Genomic DNA, 20,940 nt, shown 5'->3' with positions numbered 1-20,940 from the left:
CCACAATGTCTTCCAGTCTCCACTGAAATCCATTTTGACATGACAGCCTGCATTCGAACGAACTTGTAATGGCATCGCCTACGGAACTCCATAGACTTCCAGTGAAACTGTTTCTTTTACACTTTTAACTTTACTTGGAAATTCAGTCTCTGTAGAGGGACACGGGAACCAATGGGAGGATGCCAGGATATGAGTGAACAGAGATTTAATACCACTATCAGCGACCAGTCTGAGAGGAACAGCCACTAAGCTCACTGCATTCAGAGTTAAGTGCAGCTACCACAGACAAGACTTTGCTTGGGCTCACTTGGCATTTCATATGCCACGTAAGAGAGGGGGAGACAGTTGCTGGAAGGGGATCGTTACTGTTATTTTGGTTACTTGAATGGTTAGCTCTTTGGGGTGGAGGCCATCTTGTGCTCTGTGTACAGCACCTACTACAATGAGGTCCTGGGTAAGGCCTGGAGCTTACAGCCAAGAGAAGCCTGAGGCGGGTTGCAGCAGCAGGTGCCCCAGGCAGAACGTGCTAGCGGCGCCCAAGCCTGCAGGTCCGTCAATGGACTGACTTCATCATCAGGCGCCCCGTGATGTCATCATCAGGTGCCCCAGGCACCCCGTTGAAGGCGGCGTCCTAGACGGCGGCCAAGTCCGCCTATAGTCACGAGCCGCCCCTGCTTACAGCTACTCCCCCAACTCAACTAATGATTGTGGGGATGGGGAGCACTCAGCTACTATGGAGACAAGCCCTAAAACAAGAACCTGCACAGGGAATCATTGTTGAGGAAATCGTAACATCCAACTGTCACTATGTGACTATTTCTGGATAGAAGCATCTTCCCCAGACAACCATCTCTCTCCTACATCACTGCAAAAAGCCCCAAACTTTGGATTGTCTGTTTAATTTACTTGCACGCTAATTGCCCATAGTCCCCATGTATTTGTATCTTTTAGAAAGTGCACGCCTGGCCATATATCAGACACAGCAGTGACATGGTATCCCTCCCTGGATTTGAAAACCTCACAGAGGGCTACAACAAATATTCTTCGGTGGTACGTCAGCTGAACACTTCAGTGTCTGATAAAAGGGTTATATAGTCAGTAATGTTTGAGTGGAGAGAATGTGGTTTTAATGTGTTTGCTTTAGCAAGCACCAGTTTATTGGTCCCTGTTAAATTAGTCAAAGCGCCCGAGGAGGTTTAAATGCATGCAAATTGATGTCAGCACAAGTATAATGTGTCCATTACTCACCAGATAAAAATTGTCAAGACTCTGGCTCCTCAGTGCCAATTACTTTTGAAAATGGGGACTAGTCCTTAATCACTTAGGCCCTTTTGAAAATTACTTTTGGCAACTTGCGATCTTACTCGGCAAATGGAAAATGTGAATTCTAGATAGGTGTAACAAAATTTTTAGAAAGTGCGTGTCTTCAGTTCTAACTGGCAAGATGTATAGGATGGAATAAATCACATAGAAACAAAAGTACACATGTTGATAGATAGGGCCTGATCCTGAAATGTGAGGGACACCTGCAAATCCTGTGGACATCAGTGGGATATGTGGTTTCCAAGCACCAATCAGAGTCAGGTCTATGTGTCCCTGGGGCTTAATTCTGCCTTCTTTATGCACCCAAATCTCCCACCTACACCACTGGGAATGGACTCTCAGGCCCAGAGCGTATGAATGTTTGCAATCTGTGAGTTATGAAGAAAATGTTCTATGTTACTGCACCTTTTATTTGCTCCTCTGCGGGCCGGATTTAATCTTCCTCCTGCTCACAAATTGTTACAGTCAAAAGAGGCAAAAGATAAGCTGACTTATACTAATGTTTTCTGACATTTCCTAGGGTGGAGCTGCCCTCTTGTGGTGAATCCGAGCTTCAGCGCTAGAAAGGAGGCAGCAGCTGTCAAGCTATGTGGCTCCTTCAGTGTAAGATGATGTGTGTATGGGCCCGGCACAAGGGGACACTTTGCCTCCAATTTGTCTCTTGTTTTAGTGGCTGACAATCTACCTTCTTCCTAGCTTACTACTGTTCTTTATTCACTTCATGGGCGCTGAGGTGAACTTCACAAAGAGCTCGCCCTTTGACACCTTGTGTGGGCCCTGCATTCTGAGGAGAATTTCACCCATATGTACTGAAATCTACTAACTAAATTTTAATTGGGGTGGGTGTGGGGGGAAAAGACCCCATAGGGCCCCTTTCCTGACTTGGACAATGCCACGTGGAGGGACAGGAAACCCCACGAATTCTGGCTGCATTGTTCCACTAAATGGACTGTTTTCTTCCACTTTCTTCCAAAAAGGGCAGGGGTGTGGCCTCCTAAGCCCACAAATCTTTCTGGTTCCAATGGCAGGACAATGCATGCTTGTCATATATAGCACTGGGATCCACAGGCCGCTGTCCCACCCCAGCTACCCCTTTTGTGGGGGAGGCAGGACCAAACAACACATGAAGATAACGTTGTTGTCTTGCACCAGAGGTGGTGACCTTTGACCTGGGGGCTGCATCCGGCCCCTGAGGCTCGGGGCTCTCCCTCAGCATCAGGGAGCCAGTGCCGGCGCTCCAGCCCTGTGACCCCCACCCCAGTCCACTGCAGCACCCCCACTGTGCCAGGAGCACCCTACCTCCTGCCCACCTCCCCCACTCCCAGCCCGCTCCTGCACCCTCCCACCCTCCCAGAGCCACCAACCCCCGCACCTCAAGCCTGCTTCCTGGCAACCCCCTCCCACACACTGAATCCCTCTTTTTTTTTGGCCCCAACTGAGAGTCTGGGGAGGGCTCATAAAATCTCCCAGCCGGGCCCCTCAGGCTCCGGCGTGTGAGGGGAAAGTGGGGAGCGTCTTTCTGCTTCTCAGTGAGGTCAGGTCAGTACGGTTTTGGAGTTTGAAGTGTTTTTTTAATTTCTCACTTTTGTGCAGCCCCCATGTGAAAAGCAGCCCCCGACCCAGAAAGCTTCCCACCCCTGCCTTCCACAGAGATTTCATGGGGGCAAGGAAGCTGGGGGAAGAGGGCAGGAAACAGTGGCACAGACAGCAGCTTTACAACGGCTCACAAGGCCCCACTCGTGCCCTGGAAAACATGTCCTTTGTTCTGCACCTCCCAGGCTTGCCGTAGTTTTTATCCTACACAGGGCTTGCCGTTTGGTTCAATGACTCTCAGCAGGCCTGCAGTACAAATGGTCCCAGCTCCCCGCTTTAATCCTGGTTAGCAGGTGCCTAGGGCAAGCTCAGTATTTGGGGAAGGGAGATCAACCTGCATGCAGGAGCAGTTAGGAGGGACCCTAGGTCGGGTCTCTTGTTTGAGGGTCTCTTTGCACTTCATTCCAGAGGTGCAATGGCAGCATGTAGACGTGCCCGAGCTAGCGTTGGTTGAGCTGAGTGGTTGCTCTGCCTTGCAGCAGGAAGAGGCTATGGGGTTCAGGGAACAGGACATAACAAGGAGTCCAGGGCCTCAGTTCTATTCCTGCTTCTGGTTCTGATTCTGTGGGCAAGTTGCATCATTGCTCCAAAAGACTCAGTTTTCCCATCTGGGAAATGGGGATAATAATTCTTACCCAGCTTTCTGAGCTAGAGCCATGGGAAGAGTGAAATAAGAGCTAAAGATTCTTAGCACTTCATATGCTGAGCCATACACAGTCCTTGATTACCGTGGCCGATTGCAGCGGAAATATTGCCTAATTGGCTTGCCTGGGTGTATGGCAAGGGTGTATGGCAAGGGTGTATCTCTCTGCTGATGCTGCCAGAAAAGAAGTGCCAATACTGGCCACCCAAGTGAAAAGCTTTTGACCATGAGATTTCACTGCCCAAACCATCTGCTTGTCTCTAACTCTCTGAAATGAGTTGAGTTCCAGGTTAGTTCTTTGGTAACGGGCAGCGATAGGAACAATCCTATATACAGCTTTGGAAAGCTTAGATTTTTATAAGCAAATATAGATTGCACCACACTTTTTCATCAGTTTGCAGCAATAATCATCAAAATGGGTAGATAAGCTAAGTAAGGCAAATGCTGCTTGAGAACTTGCCATTTGATTTAAGGCTCTTTACTGTGTGTATTTTGATGTGGGAGGTTGACAATTTGTGGTTTAACAGTTGCAAAGCTTTCGCTTTAGTGAATCTTTGTCGTTAAAAAATTCTCTAACCTCCCTGTAATTTCCCACAACTTTTGTTAAAATGTAAACAATTAGATATAACTCTTTTTTAAAAGCTTAAACATAAATATTAATGTTATGCAAATGATTTTTAAAAATCAAATTTTGGCAGAACTGCCTAGGTGTGACACTTGATTGAGTGTAGTGACCAACACACAAACCTAGCATTGCTGACACCCTTTGCTTCACTCTAATCTAAGCCTCTCATTCCTTCCCTAGGGAAACCTGTTCAAAAAGCATTGAGACTGGATGTTGCGAGTATTTCAAGTATAGCTGAGAGTAACATGGTAAGTGACTTGGTCTCAGTTACTCATTGCGGAGAAAGGGGCTCTACTTCTCTGAAAGGCCTCCCACTTTGAGATGTCCGCGTTGGAGACCATGGCCAGCATCTCCAAGAGTGACAGATGATATTGGGCACCTCTCCTCTTGGGAACCCAACATGGCAATTCCCAGCTCAGCCACAGACATCCTGTGATTTGGGTCGAGAGTCACTTGGGACCAGACCCACAAAAGTATTTAGACATCTAAGTCCTTTTCGGTGGGAATCAGGAGCTGAAAAACCTTTGATGATCTCACCTTGGTCTCCCGGTGCCTCCGCTGCTCTTCTGAAAAATGGGGATCAGAGCACTGGAGAAATCAAAACCATTCGGGATTACAAAGCTCTCTGATGGTGACAGCTACAGGGCTGTACGGACTGGGTTAGACTGACACTGCTCACTGCACGTTGGTCCACTTTGAGGGTTCTGAAGCTGGGCATCAAAACCGGTGGCACAAAAAGTTCATTATTCCCAGTAGAAGATCTTAGCTGTGGGCTCCAGCTGCTGTAGTGTTTCACCTCCCAGTCTGTTCCCCTGCAGAGTCCCTCCCACCCCACCCCACCCCCCGAAGCCATCTCCAGTCCTCCTCTTTAAGACTGGGGGGGGGAGCAAAGTGTATTAAAGCTGAAGAGAATCTCTAGCTTCAAAGGGCTTGAAGGACCATCACTCCAAAGAGAAATATAAAGGGAAATCTTCCCCCAAAGAGAGGGTATTTTTATCTGTCTGATCTCCCACCACTTGTAAAACATCCCCTTTCTATTGCACATATTTCCTTCCCATCCCACCTAAATTCCTTTTGTGCCAAGGAGAACATTACAGAGACATACTCTATGGCTAGATAAATAATTGAAACGACCCAGAGGTTTTCCCCTTCATCACCTGTATTAATAATTCACTGCACCAAAACTTTTAACATCGTTTCAATCAGTTAAGCCGTGGAATGGAATTTACTACACACACACACACACACACACACACACACACACACACACACACACACACTTCTGAGAATCAAACCTGAAGAGCAAGGGCAACATCATTTATTTAGCACCTTCCAGGGCAAAGAATTTTACAAATCATTTCTTGAACATAAGGGAATCGATTCCCCCGTTACTGAAATGCACCCATATCTGGGTGGGAGCATGGTAGCTGTGTAACGCAGCACAGCAACACTACACAATTGTGAAAGCTGCCTTTAATTCATCAGCAAACTAGAGAGCCAAGGATTGCCACAAAGTCTCGTATATGAGCAGGAGGCTCAGTAAAGAACTGCCTTTGTATGTATTACAATTGAGCCCCATTGTTCTTTTATCTCAGGGACACCATAAGAATACTTCAAACTGCTGGGGGATTTTAGACAGGCTGGATAGCGTAGCTAAGTTGGAATTTGGCCAGGTCACTGGAATTAGCACCCCCTACTCTGGCAAAATGTGCTGTGAGATCTTTAAAGACCACAGCTGGTCAAGAGTTTGGTTTTTTATTCACCTACCTACAACTTTAGCCTCAGAGCGTTCCCTAGCCCCTATCTTGGGCTCAGTTTAGACTGCTGGAGAGGAGTAACACGGCAAGCTTTGACCCCACTACAGGATTTGCCTTAAATAGCATGTTATTTCCTTCAGCACGTCATCCCCTGAAATACCTCCCTTCCGAGCACAACCCCCACATCAGAATGTAGCTCCCAGCAGTGAATGAAAGGAGCAAATACACAGGGCCAGTGGCATGGCTCACTTGTGGGCCTACGTGCTCTTCTCATCACCATGGAGCACTCTGCATGGTCTTCCCTTACGCAAGTGCCTTCTCCAACTTAAGCAAATGAGGAACTTTCAATAGGGCGAATGGTACAAATGCAGGTGATTGGTCTTAGACGTTTAGTTCTGGTGAGAGATCAATGCAGCTGTATTTGCTTACTTGTTCTCCCTCTATGTGGCTATTAACTATATATTGCGTTACTGTGTAGATTTAGACTGATTGATTGATTTCCCATACTGAAAGCTATTTCGTATGTAATTGATGTAGGTGGGGCTTGAATAAGCCAGTCAATCTCTCTGCTTCTCTGGTTTCTCAGCTGAGGATTGTGATATGCTAATACTTGATTACTTAAAGGACATGGTTTTAGACATGAAAAGTCCAGTACAAGAGGGAGTATTGTGACTGTTTATTGGGTATAAATAAATGGAAAAACCTCAGGCAAACAGAGGACATTCAGGTTAGGATTCGTGTCTTCCGACCTTGTCTTGGGCAGTCCAAGCCGAGTTTTGGTGTGTTACATGTCCTACATTTAATGCACTGGCCATTTCTTTTAGGAAGGCCGGCCGCAGTCTGGATGTGGTAGCAAAGGAGGGTGAGGCAAACTTGCACACACACAGTTGTGAGAACTACGCCTCCTTAATAAGCATTTGGCAAAGGCGATTGACACCAATGCCTCCTCCACAGTCTTGCTGCTTGTCTTCTCACACTTGTCATTCTCCTTCAGGACTATTCCGCTACCATCTACCCGCGGCCGCACTGGACGGCCCCCCGCCTGGTTGTGCACAATAACAAGAGCTTCACTCTGGCTGCTTGGCTGGTAGAATTGCTCTGGGTGCCAGACACATACATCGTGGAGCCTAAACAGTCTTTCCTGCATGATGTCACCATGAGGAATCATCTTATAAGATTATTCTGCAATGGCACAGTCTTGTGTGCTTTGAGGTAAGTCACATGCTGGCAGTGGTGAAGAGCAGATAACTAAAGCCACACTGGATCAGAATGTATGTGGGCAAGAGTGGCCATCACAGGTAACAAAAGTTTTGGAGTTTAGACAGTACAGGCAGTCCCCGGGTTACGTACAAGATAGGGACTGTAGGTTTGTTCTTAAGTTGAATCTGTATGTAACTCGGAACTGGCATCCAGATTCAGCCGCTGCTGAAACTGACCGCCAGTTCTGACTTACATACAGAATCAACTTAAGAACCCCAGGCGTCCCCAAGTCAGCTGCTGCTGAAACTGATCAGCAGCTGATTCCAGGAAGCCCCGGGCAGAGCAACTCTGCCTCGGGCTTCCTGTAGTCAGCGCTGGTCAGTTTCAGCAGAAGCTGACTTGGGGACGCCTGAGGCACAGCAGCTGCGGTGCTGCTGGGTTGCTCCAGTAGTGCCGCTCCTCGGCGCTACTGGACCAACCCAGCAGCACCCCATCTGCTCTGCCCCAGGCGTCCTGATTCAGCCGCTGCTGAAACTGACCAGCAGCGGCTGAATCAGGACGCCTGGGGCAGAGCAGCTGGGGTGCTGCCGGGTTGGTCCAGTAGCGCCCAGAGCAGCGCTGCGGGACCAACCGTCAGCGCCCCAGCTGCTCTGCCACAGGCATCTGGAGAAAAGCCTAGTCTGCTGGGGGGGGGGGGGGCGGGGCGTACAAGCTGCGCCCCCCCCACCCCAGCAGACCAGGAAGGCGCGGGCGGCAGACCGAGACGCACCGCGGTCCCGCCACCTGGGTCCTCCGCAGCTTTGCTCCCAGTCTCCCTGGTCTGCCAGGGAGACGGGGAGCAAAGCCTCTGAGGACGCCAGCAGCAGGACAGCCGCGGCTTTGCAAAGCCTCACTGCCCGAGCCCTCCCGCGGCTTTGGTCCGCGTCTTCCTGGTCTGCAGACCAGGGAGACGCGGAGAAAGCCCCAGAGTACACGGGCGGCAGGACCACGAGGTCCTGCAGTCCGTGTCCTCCGGGGGAGCCCCGTTCGTAACTCCGGATCCGACATAAGTCGGATCCGCGTAAGTCGGGGACTGCCTGTACTTTATAGTTCTCAGCATAATTGCATTATTCCTTCACATATTCCTCCCTGACAGCATGGTTATTATCCTGTATTATTTGTATTTCCTTAGTTCAGGGCTACTCAACACATGGCCCACGACCCGTTTGTTTGTGGCCCGCGGTGCCGTTTGGGTTTACGCGAGGCTCAACAGGTGGCCTACAGATAGGAGACAAAACAAAAAAGTAGTCAATACAATGGTCTTCTGTTGATATGTGTTTTAGTAGTTAAATACCTGGACTGTCATTGCTTATTAAAAGTGCTGTCATATGGGTGGAAATCGGGTAAATATTGCATTTTATTAACATCAGCAGAACTGACTTAAATAGGGCCTTTGTGTTGTATAGTCTTGCCTTAATCTTTGTATTCATGCCTGTCAGTGTGAAAGACGCTATTTGCATATATTTGCATGTACATTTGCATGTACAGTGAAACCTGTGTTATCCAGCACGCTTGGGGATTAGGGTGTTCACGTTATCTAAAAATTCTGGTTATCCGAGGGTCCCATCAACCTAAGAAAAACCAATGGACAATAGTAGTAAAACTCAAGTTTTTAATATTGGTAGTTTTGTAGTGTGAGGCAGTTGGTCTCACGTTTCTATTTTGAGTTAAAGATGATTAGTACTTCTTAAATAAAAAATTGTTAATCCAATCATGGTAAACCAAGCCAGGCCTCTGCGCCTGAAGATGTGACAGTATTCTGGCTGGGGGCAATGCCGGTTAACAACGTTTTCTGGTTAACAGAGTGCTGGATAACAAAGCTTTCACTGTCTATGCAAACACACTTAAGTTGCAGCCCTCGGCATGTGCTGTGAGTATCATTGTGGCCCCAGGCTTCCAAAGTTGAGTAGCCCTGCCTTAGTTCGTAGGACTCCAATCAAGAGCAGTAACACGGAAGACAGACCTTGGCCAGGGAGTTCACAGCTTATGTGGCAGACGAGATGGCAGATGGATAAAACAGAATGGGCTAGAAGAAAGGGAGCGGCGGCGGTAACAAAATAAACATTCAGTAGAAAACAGGACATCTTGGCTGGCCGCTTGCTTAACCAATACCATCCAGTTGTGATCTGTGCATACCCCATGGATTTTAAGTTAAAACCACTTGTGTCATTTACCCATAAATTTCCCATTGTCGCAGGGTGAAATTTCTCTCTCTCTCATACCAGCATTAATCCTGAGTCACTTTAATGCTACTGACTTAGACTATAGCAGTAGACATGACCTCAGAATGTGTACCATTGAATGCAGTTTCTCTGGTATTATTATTACTGCATTGATTTCAAAAGTCTTTGGGGGTCTATACTTTGCTGTGAAAAATGGAAACATCTTGCTCTATGTTTTTATTGCACAGCTTCTGAACTCTTTCTTTCCATGCAGAATCACTACAACTGTTGCATGTAACACGGACCTCTCAAAATAGCCCATGGACACACAAATGTGTAAACTACAACTGGAAAGCTGTAAGTATAATGTTCTACAGAGATCTGAGAATATTTGCCTGCCTTATTTTGAATCTGTTTGTTCATATGTAGCTGTCCATCTCAAATATTTGATTTCAGCACAAGCATTTGGAAATGTGCTTTTATTTCTGAAAATAGAGAAAGTTTTCAAAAAAGAAAACAATTCGATTTAACGCTTCAAATGTCAATGATTGTTATTCCAGGGTTTAAAAGGTTTCTGTTCTCACGGTCTCCATGCACACTTTACAAAAGTCAAATTGGTACCCACCTCCAGCATAATCTTGCAGCTCCTATTGACCAGTTTCCAGCCAATGGGAGCTGTCTGGGCTGTGCATTCAACTCAGATAGTGCACGGGGGTGCATGATGCTTAAAGGACACATGACCCCCCAAAGCCAGCTGCTCTAAGCAACATGTGCAGGCATGAAAAGCAGGGAGCCTGCTCCCCCTCCTGTACCACTGCCGCAGGTCACAACTCAAACCTTCTGTACCCCCACTCCTGCCCTCATTCCACCTCCTAGACCTTGCACCCTAATCCCAAGCCCAGGTCACAACGCCATCCCAGAATATGCACCCCCTCCTACACTCTTCCACCAGGACAGAATCCTCTCCTGCACCCATACCTCCTCCTGGACCCTGCACGCCTCTTGCACTGCAGTTCCCTACCCCAGGTCACAACCCCCTCCTTCACCAAAACTCCCTCCCAGACCCAAAACACCCTCTTGAACCCCAATACCCAACCTCGAGCTCCCTTCTGCACCCAACTGCCATTTTAGACCTTGCACCTCCTCCACTGATATCATGGAAGTGTGCAGCCCTTGACTGCACTCCAATTACTTGGAGTGGCCCCCCATCCAAAACTATTTCTCGCCCCCGGAACTAGGGTCCTCAGTCCAGCATCTTTCACTTGTGCTAAGTCACTTAAGTTATTTTCAGAGCAGAGAGAGGGTTTTTTTTAACCAAGGTCCAGAACTAAATTCAAGGAATTTGTCTTACTTGTGAAACTGGTAAGTGGGTGCAAGCACAGGAAGGCACAATGAAAGCTTCCCCATTTGTGCCCTTTGTTACAGTAATGTAAAATGATGGCAAACATGGGGACTACTTCTGCAAATCCACTGTGCACAGAACCCCACAGGGTCCTCACTGGGGCGCCTGGCTGTTGGGGTATTGCAGGAGCTGTGATAGTCAGTGAGCAATGCTCTTGGTTACTTTGGTCTTGTCTACACTGCCACGTTTTATCACCAAAAACTGTCTTTTGACATCAAAACAGCAAGAGTGTTCATACTGCCATGTGATTTTTGTCAGGAAAAACATCCAGTTTTGGTGACAAAACTTCCAGCCCTGTGAGTAACATTTCCCCATCCCTTTATTATTTACAAAGAGCCAAAGTGAACTCTGCTGTTTGTTTTGTGAAGAGAACTGGCTTCTGCCAGTATTCCACAATGCCTGCCTTGATGGTTGCACTCAGGCTATGTCTACATTGGCAAGATTTTGCACAAATACTTTTAACTCAAGAGTTTTTGCGTTAAAATATTTGCACTAGGGAGCGTCTACACTGGCATGTGCTTTTGCGCAAGAGATGTGCTTTTGCGCAAAAACATCCATGCCAGTGTAGACGCTCTCTTGCGCAAGAAAGCTCCGATGGCCATTTTAGCCGTCAGGCTTTCTTGCGCAAGAAATTCATGTTACCTGTCTACACTGGCCTCTTGCGCAAGAACAGTTGCACAAGAGGGCTTTTTCCTGAGTGGAAGTATCATAGTTCTTGTGCAAGAAGCCCTGATTACACACATTAGAATGTCAGCGTTCTTGTGCAAGAACTCCACACCAGTGTAGACAGGCAGCATGTTTTTGCGCTTTTGTGCAAAATCATGCCAATGTAGACACAGCCACTGTGTTTTGTGATCTCTGCTGCCCTGCAGGTATGCACCACTTCCCTTTCAAAGCTCCAGGAAATATCTGACAGCTGACTGAGCTGCTCCATTTGGGGAACAAATGAAGAACAAATCATTCTCCCTGTTCTGCCCTGCACTAGGAACACAGCGGCAGGCAGACTGCTGCTATAGTGGGAGAGCTGGAGAGAGGGCTGTGCTGCTTTGACATTCTTCAGCACGGAGAGCTCAGAGCTGAGGGAATCCTGAGAAGCGCAGGGATTAGCTTACCCACAATGCTTTGCTCTCTCTGTCGACAAGGTGCTAGCAATGTGGCCAGGAAATGATGACAATGGGAGGCAAAAAAACCCAAAACAGTGACCACTTTTCACTTTCGATGACTTTTTCATGTCAACAGCACTTTCGTTGACAAACCTTGCCAGTGTAGACACAGCCTTAACCTCGAAGTCCAGGATTTTGCAGGGCTGGACAGTTACTGACAACAGTCAATGCACAGATAACCCAACTGCAGCTACTAGGGAGAGAAACATGGGCCTTCACCAGCACACCATGGCTTTCAGGAGAGGAGTTCTCGGCTCCGGATGCTGAGCAAAGGTCATTCCACACGTGTGTAGGCAGCCTTCCTTCGCAGCAGTCAGCACGTCCAGGAAGAGTCCTCTCACAAGCAGCACTCTCAAGATCCCAATGATGAGCTAGCTGAAATCCTCCTGCAGGGACAAAAGGGAAGGAAGCACCCACCCAGCTGCTAATGGAAGCTCCGTTTTCAGGCATCCTTACACCAGGGCACCAACTCCCTGCCTCAAACTGAGCAAGCTCAGAGCTCATCTCCCTCCTTCCTCCTGGCCTGCTTCTTAAATTCTGCTGGGCAGCCACGTCGCTGCCTTCTGCTCCCAGTGCGGCGAGGCATTCTCCCCCACCACACAGACGGTCCTCTGTCCCCATGGAGCTTTTCTTGGGCTCCCTCCTTGAGAATCCCCAGTGCCATGCCGAAGCCAGTCTCCCATTTCAAGTAACACAAAGAAACGCCTGAAACCTCATTATTGAAGGGCCAGGTTTGACTTGCCAGCTTCTAGCATGGAGCTCCTATGGAAGCTCCTATTATTTTCACATTAAAATCCTATTAGTTCACCGCGATTAACTTTATTACAAAGAATAGCACCTGAAATAATAATGATTGGCCTCTTCTTTCAAAGTGTCGCTGGCTTCAGACTTTTTAGAAAAAAATAATAATTGGGTCTTACGTCATGCTCGGTGGCTGTCTCATTCCGATGAAATTGCCAACTGGAGATTTCATTAGGATAAATGCCTGGAATTAATGCTATTTAAATATATGCTAGATTAATTCACAACCTGCCATTTATTATAAAGTTTCCCTAAGTAACCACAATTGCTATTATTACAAAACTGTCCAGAAACTTTAAAAAGTCACGAGTAAGATTTGCATATAGGGATTCAGAATCTGTGCTTGTAATTTAGGAGTATGTCAGATGCCTGCTTTGGTAATTTGTGTCTAATAGAAAACACAATAAGGTGAACAATACAATTGGAAGTGAGATGTGATCTGCTAACTATTGGCCTACCAGGGTCACTAGTCATTTTTCAAACAGACATTTAATGAAAAGAATCAAACTAATGAGATGAATGGACTTGTTCACTGAATGAATATGACAATTTTGAGCTGGGTGGCTGTTTGGTGAATGAGTAGCAACATCAGATTATCAGAAAGATCACTTACTTGAATTTGTAAAAGCAGCGAGGAGTCCTGTGGCACCTTGGGCTGTGTCTAAACTACATGGCTCCATCGATGGAGCCATGTAGATTAGACAGATAGGCAAAGGCAAATGAAGCCGCGATTTAAATGATCGCGGCTTCATTTAAATTTACATGGCTGCCGCACTGAGCCGACAAACAGCTGATCAGCTGTTTGTCCGCTCAGCGCGCTAGTCTGGAAGCTCCCCTGCCGACATCAAAGCCCTTTGTCGGCAGCCCCGTTATTCCTCGTGGGATGAGGTTTACCGGGGCTGCCGACAAAGGGCTTTGATGTCAGCAGGGGAGCATCCAGACTAGCGCGCTGAGCCGACAAACAGCTGATCAGCTGTTTGTCGGCTCAGTGTGGCAGCCATGTAAATTTAAATGAAGCCGCGATCATTTAAATCGCAGCTTCATTTGCCTTTGCCTATAATTCTAATCTACATGGCTCCGTCGACGGAGCCATGTAGTCTAGACACAGCCTTATAGACTAACCGAGGAGTTGGAGCATAAGCTTTTGTGGGCAAAGACCCACTTCGTCAGATGCAGGTAGTGGAAATTTCCAGGGACAGGTATAAATATGCAGGCCAGAATCAGGCTAGAGATGACGAGGTGGATCCAGTCAGGGATGATGAAGCCCACTTCTAGTAGCTGATATGGAGGTGTGAATACCAAGAGGAGAAGCTGCTTTTGTAGTTAGCGAACCATTCACAGTCTTTGTTTAATCCTGAGTTGATTGTGTCAAACTTGAAGATGAACTGTAGCTCAGCAGTTTCTCTTTGAAGTCTGGTCTTGAGGTTTTTTTGCTGCAGGGTGGCTACCTTTAGATCTGCAATTGTGTTTCCAGGGAGATTGAAGTGTTCCCCTACAGGTTTTTGTATATTGCCATTCCTAATATCTGATTTGTGTCCATTGATTCTTTTATGTAGGGACTGTCCAGTTTGGCTGATGTATATAGCAGAGGGGCAATATGTTCCAACACTTCGGTTAGTCTATAAGGTGCCACAGGACTCCTCGCCGCTTTTGCAGATTCAGACTAACACAGCTACCCCTCTGATACTTTAATTCGGTGTCTTGTTATACAGTCACTTAATCTTCCAGATCTTCAGCTGGTATAGGTTGGGGTAGCATTGCTAAAGCCAGCAGAGCTATGTTGCTTGACACAACTGAAAATCCAGTGTTGACCCATTGTTCTTACTAAGGAGCACAACTTCAAAATTAACAGTGGCCCTGAGAAATGAGCCTCGAAATATTTGAATTCTCCAATTCAGGGCTGATGAGTTCCCAGATGTTGAAATGCTTGTCCAAAGGGTGTGCATAACGGGACAGGCCATTTGGCTAAAAAAGACACACTTGTAAGATTTCTGTCTCTTCTGCTTCCAGCCAGAAGAATTTGTAACAATTTAGGCACTTTCCGTTCTGATCTCAGCGAGAATGCCGAACGAGAAAAGATTCAGATTCTAATGGCTCGGAATGCTCCAAAAGGTTCTAATCAGATCTGATCTGAGAACAGGGTGAAGGACCGGGGTCGAAGGTTGTTCTTTCATTATTTTCATGCCTAGTAATTCTCTAAGGCTGAAGTAATTATGCCTGAGGATCATTAATTTCAGTTACTCACCAAGATCACCACTTGCAACCAAATTAGAGGGATTTGCACCTTTAACAAACTGTCATTTATTATTGCTATTATTACAAAATTGTCCAGAAATATCAGTTACATGATTAAGATTTGCAACCCTGGACATAAGGTGCACCTGCTCTACATTTCTGGATCCCCTCTGTCTACCATGGCAGCTGCAGCTGGGTTAATATTGCAGGAAGTTACATCGCTTAGGTTCTGCACCTCCCCCAGGCTGTGTCTAGACTACAACTCTCTGTCGGCAAAGAGATGTAGATTAGGTATGTCGAAATTGCTAATGAAGCAGGGATTTAAATATCCCGTGCTTCATTAGCATAAACATGGCCACTGCTTTTTTTCTAAACGGAACTTTTTCGGGAAAAAAACAGCAGTCTAGACACAGATCTGTTGAAAATAAACTCTTTTTCGACAGATCCTGTAAACCTCATTTTTTTGAGGCCAATAGAGGAGGGCGCAATACATTTAGCCAAAGCATTATATGTGTTTCCTCATTATGCGATGGTCTTCCCAACCCCCAGTCTCACGCAATACTAGCCCATTGCTATGATGCTAGTGTCCGGCACTAGCTAGCACTTTGGAACTAGCTCCAGAATCCTGTGTTCGTTGTTTGTCTTGATGCACATTAATAGCCAGAAGAATCTTGCTTGTTGGCTGCTGACAAAGTTTGGTTAGTAACTGTGCCAAGCCAAAACATGGCATGAGTGGGGAAGACCACCTTGACCATGGTCGAGAACTTCATGTTGCAACATGAAACTTCCATGGGCTTTTCTTTCCTACTGATGTGTAGCTTTATGCTGAGCATCTAGCTGATCTTACATGCAAAGCATGATTGGGCTGGCAGAGGGCTTGGAATGGGGACCTCCAAGGAATACCTGTGTCCTTCAGGAAATGCTGCTGGGATCCAGAGGACAGCACTTACGGCATCTTTAAGTTTGGCATGTAACAACCCCAGCATTATGGGTCACCAACAGTGACAGACACTTCAGGCCCAAAGCCCAGGGCTCTTCCACTTAAGCTAAAGGAGCAACTCCCTTAGTTGAGAGCTGTGTGCAGGCTCTTATCTTCCATATGGAGCTGCCAATAGAGGAGGGCACGATACAGTTAGCCAAAGCATTATATGTGTTTCCGAATCAAATCGCCTAACACTAACTGGGCTCTGTCATCTCCCAGGGGACTGCCAAAGAAACGGCAGAAGCCAACATCACGGTTATCCTCAATCAGAGGTGTAGCGAGGGTATTATGCACATGGGGGCAAAGGCAAAATTTGCACTCATACGTCCCCCGCTGCTGCCACATGGCGAGGCCCCCAACCTGGCACATGGCTAAGCCTGACCCTGGGAGGAGAGGGAGGAATTTACACTGTGTCTTCCCCTGCCTCCTCCGGTTTGGAGCTGGGCCTCTGCACACACTAGCCCGCCGGCGGAGATCGAGGAGGGTCAAGCTGGAGGTGGAGAGGTGGGGTGGAGGCTCCAGCGGGCAGCGGCAGGCAGAGGAGGAGTAGGCGAACCGAGGGATGATGGGGAGCGGAGAAGGACTAAATTTACACCCCCCTAGCGTGGCGCCCAGGGGCAACTACTGTCCTCAATAGCTCCGTCACTAATTATAAGCACAAAATGAATTTTGCCAGCTTTGAGATTTCCAGCAATAACATCATCATGTTATTGACCATGAAAACTGACCATGAAAACCCACGATGAAATTAGGCTTCTCTTGAGAAGCAAAGAACACAGGCTCCTCAACTATTTCATAATTCTGAATCCCAGCAGTGTTGACCATTACTTAGAGTTGCTTTTTCCTTTGTTTTTCATGCTGCCCAATGTATTTTACCAGGCCTACTTATCTGTGTTTTTAGAAAATGACACCTCTTCGTTCTTACTCTCTTGAAAAACTTGCAATCTGGTGGGACCAACCCATCTATATTCCTTAATGGACAGAAAACTCACTGAGCTAGTCCTAATACATTATCATTGTCCTGGAAAGAAAGTCAGCTCTTCCACAGCTTGCAAAAGGGGCTGCGATTCTCAGAACTTTGGAGAGTAGGAATATAGCCAGTGAACGCCTACCATTGCTCTGTACCCAATATTTTTATCCTACCCCTTGTCTTCAGTTTCTTTTAATGCCTGAGGGCCAGAGTGTAGTTGTGATTCAGCCACCTTTCTCTGCAGGGAATACTACTCATCCACAATGCATCCCTGCTGCAGCTTTTGTTACTTTTTGACAATTCCCGCTTCACAAATTGTATGGACAGGCCAATACATTGGAGATCTGGCCTCTCGCATGGCACTGCAAGTATTGTGTGAGCTAGCTTCTGGGCAAACATTTTTCCAGCTTCTGGGCAAACATTTTTTCTGATGTCTGTTTTATCATATAGAAAAAGGGCAGAATTTCACATGTGTGCATTGGATGTGCAGACACTAGGAGGGTCATGAGGGTGCAGTTTGCAAATGCTGGTCCCATTTGTGAGCATAGAAATGGATCCTTCCTACAACAGCACATCCATGACCCATACAGGATTGAGGAGGGTCATTTTAAAGGCCAGCTTGCACCTTATTGGAAAACTTTTTTTTATCTTTCATTTTAAATAATAGTAAGTTTCGAGCCCTCATAATTGCAGAGAAAAGCTTGAAAATTCTGCCCTTTTTCTATATGATAAAACAGACATCAGAAAAAATGTTTGCCCAGAAGCTGGAAAAATGTTTGCCCAGAAGTTAGCTCAAACACCAGAAGACTGAGGAAAGGAACCCAAATTCAAAAGCTCATGATTTTTGTGGGACATGATCCACAAAATGTTGACTATGTGACGTTGGCAATAGTACACTTGTTTCTGTTCTTGAATAAAAGCCCAACAGTACAATCAGTAAATCACACTCAGTTAATCTCAGGAATTAAAAAAAAAAAATTCCCTAACTTTCTCCATGCCTGGAATTGACAGATATCCCGTTGAACTTCTATATCCTTAGATTTGAGTGCCTAAAAACACAACATCTCCCTCTCTCATTCAGTTTTCATAGTATGACACAGCCTTGACTCTACAGATAATTTTTGTATGACTCTTTTAAAATCGTGCATACATTTTTATAATAAAATCAGAAATCTAAACAATAGATGATAATGGGACAAATTCCACTTTGATACACTGATATAAATGCTGAGTAGTGGTATAAAACTAGAAAATCACTGGTGTATTGGAAAACATAATAGTTCATTGACTGGAAACCTCAGATCCAGTGAAGTAAAATTCTTTATCACACAGGTTTTCCATCCACACATCTCATCGACAGTCAAAGCCAGGAAAGTGTGAAATAAATACAGACCTGCAGATTAAAACTTTGTACAGGAAAATTGCTCCAGATATGCAGAAGTTGAATGTTGGACATGCATTATTACTGAGCCTGGTCCCTCTTGAATATTCGACTCAGAAAACCAGGCATATTTTACAGACACTTTGGCTTGGAAAGCGGGCTGGAGAACACTGCAAATCAGACCATTGCACACAATGGCCAGAATGCCTCATCTCTGCCATGCCAAACATATCTTGAGAATGGCTCATCTTTGATTGCATTTTTACGCTTGCTGTTCTAATCCTGGCAGGAAGTGAGAAGGACTGGGACGTTTTTAAAGATACTTGAATATTTTTAATCCTCTTTGCCTTTGTTGTTTCAAAGGAAGTTACCGTTAATTCTGCTACGGTCGCTACATTGTTTTTGAGGGATTAAATGATGCCATGATATTTGTGCACAGAAGGGCCCCTCCACTCTCAGATTTCACCCTTCCTGGGTACAAGAAGGGTATCAGCTGGATCTATGTCAGCAGCCCCACCCCAGTGACCACACTGAGGGGTCTCTGCAGGGTCTGGAGGGAGCAGCAGGGTCTGGGAGGGAGCTATCATTCACACCCTGGGAAGAGCACACTGTGTCTTCTTTCAGCCCCATGGAATTTACCTGGAAAATAAATATTTCCTCAGGCTCTATTAAGTTTGTAGCAGAGACCCTCCTTAACGGGGCACTCCTTAAAGGGAACAACTGTGGCCTGAGTGTCTGTGGTTTTATGGGTCAGTGAGGCCCATGGTGCCAAAGACGACTCAGTTCTGTGGCTTCTCCAGTGTGGTCCATGGAGTCAGCCATCTTCTCAGCAACCTCCCTCAGGTCGCGCCACAGGAAGGGCTGACCCAGCCCCTCAGCACGGACTCTCGAAATCCTCTGTGCTGGCGGCCAGGAGGATGTCTGTGTTTAGACTCTGCCAGACTGACCCCGCTTGGACGAGAGACCCTTGAGGGTATGTCCACAGCGCAGTAGAGAGGGAGCCTGCCAGCCCCAGTAGAGACACTCACGGGAAGGCCCACACAGGCAGATCTATTGTTTGCATAGGTGTGTTGTGTGAAATTCAGGTTTTATTTGCTACAGGACACTAGAGCTGGCAGCAAAATAGTCAAAAAGAGTCATTTTAAAAATAGGAAATGTCAAAAAGATTTTCAGGATTCTTTCCCTCCCATCTTCTCATTTTTCATAACCGGCTCCATGGTTTTTGTTCCCTAAAGTGAATATAATGTTATGTGTGGAATTGGGACCACATATTATCACAGCTGCAATGGGTCCATTAAAGGCCCAGTCCTAAAGCCCAGTAGAACAGAACCACAGAAATGCACCTGTCCAGATACCTATATAATTAAATCTGTACAAACTGGAGCCTGCACCTGCATGCAGATAGACACAAGTATTCACATCTAGCATGCATTCACACAGCCACAGAGAGAGTCTGCAACAAAGGGTTTATAACAGAGCTCAACAAAGCTGACCAGAAATCCATGGCTCTTCTGCAATTACTAGTCAACAACTTTCATGTTTTAAGAAATAACACGTTTCTTCTAGAGTTCCCTTTTCAAAACTCCTCATGAAATGAGCACACCCATATTTTGTCACCGCTTTTTTGTGCACAAGACAGCAAAAGAAATAAAAGTCAAAGAGGTAGCCTGAAAATGTTATTCACCCAGATAAACACACACACACCTCACTACAAAAGGACACACGCTCTCTTGCACACATGCCGTGCAGGGATGCTCACACTCGCCTATACAGAGACAACGCTGGGTTCCTAGTGGTGGCCGTGGCTGGCAGGCTAGTGACCCTTCCCTCAGGTGGCAGGGAAGCTAGCTGATGTCTCACCATCAGCCAGCCCCAAACTGAGCCCAGCTCTCTCCTTTTTCTCTTCCCTCCAGGCCTGGAATTGGCTGCAGGGCTAACAGGGCAGGGCTAGCTGGGCCCAGAGGCTCTCCTTATCCCCTTCTGTGCTGCTGGCCGGTTTCTGCTTCACCGGGACCCTCCTCCAGCTCACACAGGTTCTGCAGTAGCAGTGGGACAGGCGGCCCGGGACTGCTACCCAACCCCGCCTAGCACAGTGTGGGGTTCTACACCCCATCACAGGCTCCTTAAGGGGCACAGCCCCTGGCAGAACCTCAGGCCCCTGGCAAAGGGAAGGGCTGGGGCGGCACTGGGGCATTACCACGCCTGTAAAATCTTCATCCTGCAAAAGAACAAGGCCTGTTGGAGACTTGGATGTGCCTAGGAATCGGGGGATTTATGGCAACAGGGAACAGCAGCATTTCTGCCTAGCACCCGCCTGTGTCTCGGGGACAGTTTTACTCTTCTGACCCCCTGAGGGACACTCTTGTTGTTCTCCCTGTGACCTGCAGTGCTAAACATCCCTCTCCTCGTTGTAGGGTGCGCTCTGGCCTCCATTCCCTCAGCTCCCTCTGATGGTGGGAAGCACACCATCCCTTCTCCTGTAACAGAGCTCCCAGCTGGCTCCTACCTGAGCGGCACACCGGTGAGAGAGGTGCACCAGGGCACACTGGTAAGAGAGGTGCACCAGGGTACACTGCCTTCCTTTCACCTCTGGGTCCACCTCCGGCCGTGGTGCCTCTACTCAGACACCAACAAGGGAGTCAAGTGAGCCGATGCTTTTTATAA

General features: G+C 46.9%; 1 protein-coding gene across 1 annotated transcript; it reads left to right on the top strand.

The window, feature by feature from the left end:
* The first annotated feature begins 442 nt into the window (after positions 1-442).
* GABRP (gamma-aminobutyric acid type A receptor subunit pi) lies at positions 443-14,837 on the top strand. The gene is given in 6 exon segments (XM_014569871.2): positions 443-454; positions 952-1,047; positions 4,346-4,432; positions 6,936-7,153; positions 9,617-9,699; positions 14,719-14,837. Coding segments are annotated over 6 exon segments (615 nt in total).
* Positions 14,838-20,940: the final 6,103 nt, after the last annotated feature.

This window comes from Pelodiscus sinensis, chromosome 17, assembly GCF_049634645.1.
Source record: "Pelodiscus sinensis isolate JC-2024 chromosome 17, ASM4963464v1, whole genome shotgun sequence".
NCBI lineage: Eukaryota > Metazoa > Chordata > Testudines > Trionychidae > Pelodiscus > Pelodiscus sinensis.
Note: the sequence above shows the minus strand (reverse complement) of the source record. Positions and strands in the feature narration are given on the sequence as shown.